Raw genomic sequence first — 6,000 nt, forward strand, 5'->3', positions numbered from 1 at the left:
TTTATGTTTTCGAAAAACTAAGACGGTAAAAGTTTTTCTTTCCCCAAGAGCTTTAAAATGAGTCCCAGCACAGTGTTTGTGTGCATGTTCACTGAAGGGAGGGGGGTGGTAATTTCTCCCCATTCATCAAAATTAGGGGGCAGACTTGACATTTAAGGGGCAGAAGCAACAGCAAATTCAAAGGTCCCTACACTATGCGTTTGGGTCACCATCATATGCGCGTATTTGCTGGCTGTGGTTTGTGTGCGATTTTCGCGCTGTCAGTAATTTTTAAAGGGCAGAAGGTTGCTCGAAATGCGGAATTTGCGCAGTCGAGAGAAAACCCTGCCAACAAGTCGCAGATCAGAAAAGAATTGTACAAATTTGAGAGTCCGAATATCTGTCCCAGAGGCGCGTTCTACATTAAAGCGTTGTTGGTCGACATATTTCAAGGATCAGTGTGTGACACTGTCATAAAGGGACACATTTGTAATTCAACTTTGATAGGTTCCAAGCATCAAATACCTAAATTATCTATGCCACTATTGTGGCTATTTAAAGTGTAATTTGTATGTATAGTTTACTGACACAGATTTTTCACTTGAGTCTAATACTCATTATCGTTACAGGTCTGTTTAATTAATTTACGACAAGCATATCATCTTTATATGACACAGGAATCGATGTTTGCAATGTACAGCCCAGAAAGTCAGAGAGTCTGGTAAAGCTGTCATTATCATTATTGATTATTTTGTATCTAATTGACATGAAAACCTTTGTACATAGCCTGAAGATAAACCCAGTAATATGAGTTACTGGTACTTATTGTATGGAAAAACAAATTTTAAATACGCTCTTAGATTAACGCCAATATCTTCTTGACAACTTTTGATGAGTCATTCATGTCAATTGTTATAATGTCTGTTCGATGGCCTCTCTGTTTCAAGCTATGATTTAACGAATAATATAAAATTTCAGGTTTTTTTTTCAATGAATTTTAAAAATCAGGGTTTGTTGATCATGGAAGACCATATAACAATAAACAACAAGTTTGAGAATTGTACAATTGCCATTTGAAATTAACACGCCGGGTTTCTCCACTCAATGAATTTGCATGGAATCTGAGCCAGGTCTCAATTTTACGAAGTCGCAAAACACGTTCGTATACCCAGGCCTGCTTCAGGCATCTGTAAATGGCAAATGGGTTTAACAGATATATTTTAAATGTTTCTGTTTACGTAGGCTTGGACTTCGGACAACCATCTTCACTTGTCTCAGCTTTACCGCTACATGGATCGCTGGATGTCTCGCAATGAGGACCAATGCCAACTATTTGTATGGCTATCTCTTCTCTTACTTGTTACTCTTCACGGTACGATTTTCTTGTGTTTTCTGTTACAAAGTAACGTGACATTTGTCGTAAGCATTCCTTAACAAAAACGCGAGAGTCCCTTTCAAGAATATTTATGACCTCGCTGATGATTATTTGATTTTGCCCAAATCCTGAGTTCGAACAATAATTACACCCGTATGTTTGTCGCTTCAACACTAGGCAGATAGATGACAGTCCATTCGTTATTCTGCGGACGAATGCTTTCATTTCCCATTAGCAACAGGCAAATGTAAGCAAAACTAAACATACCAGCGAGCAAATCATTTGCCAAATATGCACTTGCATATAAGATAATATTTTGCCATATTCTGCCAATAAACCAAGGTAAACATTCGACTAAGGCAGTTCACTTAAGAATATTGTGTCAGTAAAACTCAAAATGTCTTCAATATTTTCATCCATTAATATCATATGGTATCATGTTTTATTTTTTTCAGGGTGCGATTATTTTCCTCGGATTCGTTGCCATTAATAGTGAGGTAACTCGCTGTCGTATATTCACATGATGGAGGCTAATCACTTTGTTCGCCCGTTATAAAATCTGTCAATTGTGCATGTGTGTGTAGGTGATTTTAAGGCGTGTAAATAGATATGGAGGTATTGCATCACTAAGTAATACCGAGTCTATAATGCTACAATATCATGCAGCTCGCGTTTCTTTAATTCATCGCATGTATGAAAGTAAGCTTTCGACAAGCATCATTATCACAAGAAAGATTTTTTTGGTACTCTCAAGGTGCATACTCGCGCCAATATCAATAGAGTGCGCTATTAAATCCAACGATTTTATGATTACTCGTCGTGCGGCATCATTTCACAAAAACCTCTTAAAAGTCAGGATGTCACAGATTGTGTTAACAGACATCTAGGAAGTTCCATTGTACACATTTACCTTCATGGTTCCATGTTTCCCGATGCAAATATTGGAAATGTAAACACAAAGGTTACTGTTGAAATTTTCCTGTCTTTCACTGAAGATCTCAATTTAAAGATTTATTTTGCTTTCAGCTGCTCTTCATCGTCCGCTCAATGTTCTCGCGTGATTCTGAGACGCGGCGTGCCTTGAGGAGATACAGGGAAGTGCAGGCAGAACGCATGCAACAGATGAGGGCGCAGTATATACAAGATCGAAATGAGAAGAAAATTGAAAGGCAAAGGAAAGCAATGATAAGATTTCTCTTTCAACGGGTAAGGTTTCAGCCTTGTTCTTGACAGTTCATATTGGTTCTAATGGTCTATTCATTTGATCAAAGGGAAGATATCTCTTTGGCCAATGTGTATAGCAGTATTCATAAATTATCTCTATTACTCCCCATAATGCTACTCATTAAATAAACAACTTTCGATCCCCGACCTGTCGACACACACTACATAATATATGTTTTTGTCAACATTTTATTGTCGGCAACTAAATGCCTGTCAGGGCATAAATCAGTTTATATACTGTAGTTAATACATGGAACAACTGAACGAAAGTAAAAATGTGCAAAAACGTACAGCTAATACGGCTTTCATAATGCATTTTAACATTATACTTTCAGGGTCGACACATCCAAATCCACCCTTATATAGAAGGATGAAGACATCTTGAAGGGATGATATATATATAAATATATATATAATATCAAAATCAATAAATCATCCTGTTAGGCGACTGGTTAAATTTTTAGCACCTGCAAAGTGTTGTACTGCTGTTGTTGAACTTCTGCGGTAGGCCGTACTAAAGCGAGAATTTTGAACGATGCAGGTCATCGCACTCTTTCAGTCATCGCCAGTTTCGCACAATTTAATTTTCTTAGGTACATAGAGGTTGTGTAATTACTAACAAGAACGGTGATACAGTGGGTTTATTCATGTATTTAATTGAAGTCAAGATTTGACACGAGTTTTAGATAGCGGTAAAAATGACGACTGCGTTGCAGTGTGTTCGTGTGTTCGTTCGTACAGTATAAAAAATGTACAAGCTTTGCTTAAAGTCATGTGATTTTTTGGTCAATTCGATTTAGTTTTCAGACATGTAAACCTTTTGTGAAAAAATAAATTTGTGGGGGGGAAAACGACGAATAAGCCCCGCTATGAACAGCTTAGGGTAAATTTCGATACATTTTTTATATTATCACTTTACCTTCAAATAAAATAATACATACGAGGATACTATATCATTGTCCATTCCCCTTTTCTCGACGATGAAAGCTATATCTATTCAAGTTTCGCGCGAAAATCCGACGGAGAGAAAGACTACTCTGACGCATCGAAAGAAACGTGCGTCCGAACGTGACTAGAATCAGCTGGAGCTGAACAACATCTTCCGCCTCGCTGACATAATAAAGGTCAAAATTACATCGCAGAGGAAAGTGAATTTTATTCGAATAAAAGAAATGGATATATGCATGTGATAAATATATAATCTCCCAGTATTTCTTACTCGCGTGACGTCATCCAAGACTCGTGTTCTTCGATGACGTCACACCCGTTCGAAATACTGGGAATATATATATATATATATATATATATATATATATATATATATATATATATATATCCTGCAAACGCCCTTATATGTATGTATATATTGCTGTTGTTTACATATAAATTATGTACTTAAAATGTCTGTATATGTACATAGATAGATAGAACACATGTAGCGTGAAACCCTGAGTAGCGCCTAAGTCCTGCTTTCTACTTGTTATCAAATTTTACCGTAGATAAATAGATAGATAGTCCTACATTTCCATCAGTCCTACTTTTTCCATTTTCGATTTATCAATTTATAAATTTTTTGTCTGAATACTCTGTAACTCTGTACAAGCTTTTACTCTGTAACTCTGTACAAGCTTTTAAGAATTGTTCGATTATTTATACGAGCATTTCGTAATTCGTAACAATTCGTAAACTGTAAAAACCAACATTGCTATTCAACATGTAATTTTTTGAATAAATTGCAGGTAGAGCGTTCACATTGCCATACGACTCCTAATATTATTGACAGTAACACGTTCTTAATTACTGCTGTATACTCACTTGAGGAAAGGCTTGCTTTGCTGGCTATAAGTGGACAGGTCAATTGGATAAATCTATAAACTACAAGCTTAGCACAGAATTTTATGCTTATGTTAAGAATTTGTTTACGTATAAAATACACAAAGCCTTATGCTGCACTCTTGAAAAGACCAAGCTTACGATATTCATTCAAGATTTGGTCAGCTTTTTGATATCCCTACCTATCAGCTCTTTTCACAAAGATATTTTTTGCGGGCTTGTATTTAAATTACTCAGTTTTGTACATCTGCCATACAATGTTGATTGGGCCAGTATGTGAAAGAATAGTGGCGACATCTCACGACAAATTTTATTTCTACTGTCGAATATATTGAATGACCACTAGTGTGCAAAGTCATATCTACCTTATCGCTTAGATTCGAATCAATGTTTTCGTGAACGTAGCTGCACAAGAATAATAAAGCAATTCATTTAACATATACGTTTACCCCATGGGGAAAAGGGCGCGCATTTTGTACGATCCTCTTGTTTATCGTGACCGAAAACGACACTAAACCTCTTAAGTTTGTAATTTCTTCGTTCTTTTTGACCTGAGTCGTTTTGTTTTGATCTGCACTCTTCAGATTGTAATTTCCTTGTTCTCTTACGGGCACTCCGTTGTTCTGAATTGATAGTCTAAATAAACTAATGTATCATAATACGAACTTTGATGTCGACATAACTTTGTAAGAAATTGATAATTGATAATGTTCGGAATGAAATGCAAACGACAGACCGTATTAAATAAGTTACCTCACCAGATCTTTGACGGACTGTGGTTACATGAACGTCACAATGCAAGTGGCTACATCACCAGCATTCTTTCGTTGCTAACATATTCAGGAGATTTAATTGGATTTAATTGGATGGCTGGCTGGCAAGTCTAGACACCCATCAAATTTTGATTTTGATGCTTTTTCCCTTTGATACTATGATTGACATCTATTAATGAACAACAGTTCTGGACATCTGGTTATGCATAGAAAATGTAGAATACCTTTTCACAGATCATTCAAAATACTGACACTTTGAAATTCCTATCTTACAACTGACATGAAACAATTTCATTAAAACACGGAATGACTGAATGTTTAAGATATAGCTAAAAATTATATATATATAAATATATATATATAAATACATATATATTAATGAATTGATATATATGTTATTGAATATATTATATATATATATATATATATATATATATATATATATATATATATATATATATATATCTTGGTGTATCCGCAAAGCATATGGTCGAAAGTTTCTTTGAATGACTGAATGTTTAAGATATAGCTAAAAATTATATATATATAAATATATATATATATAAATACATAGTAGATGAATAAAATTGCACACGTCTACTGATCTGCTTGTATATTTTCTGTTTATTCTGTTGGTAATTTTGATACAACGTATAAATACATATATATTAATGAATTTATATATATGTTATTGAATATATATATATATATATATATATATATATATATATATATATATATATATATATATATATATATATATATATATATATATATATACTAAATTATATTCCACCTTTTGTTTTACGTTTGTCG

The 6,000-nt window shown here is 34.5% G+C and overlaps 1 protein-coding gene across 1 annotated transcript in view; it reads left to right on the forward strand.

Moving 5' to 3' along the window:
* The window catches only part of LOC139134416 (uncharacterized), a 36,099-nt gene extending 31,918 nt beyond the window's left edge, over nt 1–4,181 (forward strand). The window contains exons 30-34 of the mRNA XM_070701278.1: nt 609–700; nt 1,222–1,351; nt 1,810–1,851; nt 2,381–2,560; nt 2,914–4,181. Of these exons, the coding sequence (XP_070557379.1) occupies nt 609–700; nt 1,222–1,351; nt 1,810–1,851; nt 2,381–2,560; nt 2,914–2,952 (483 nt within the window). The 3' untranslated portion in view covers nt 2,953–4,181. The remainder of the gene's footprint in view (nt 1–608; nt 701–1,221; nt 1,352–1,809; nt 1,852–2,380; nt 2,561–2,913) is intronic.
* The last annotated feature ends 1,819 nt before the right edge of the window (nt 4,182–6,000 follow it).

Source organism: Ptychodera flava, chromosome 6 (genome assembly GCF_041260155.1).
Source record: "Ptychodera flava strain L36383 chromosome 6, AS_Pfla_20210202, whole genome shotgun sequence".
NCBI classification, from domain to species: Eukaryota; Metazoa; Hemichordata; class Enteropneusta; family Ptychoderidae; genus Ptychodera; species Ptychodera flava.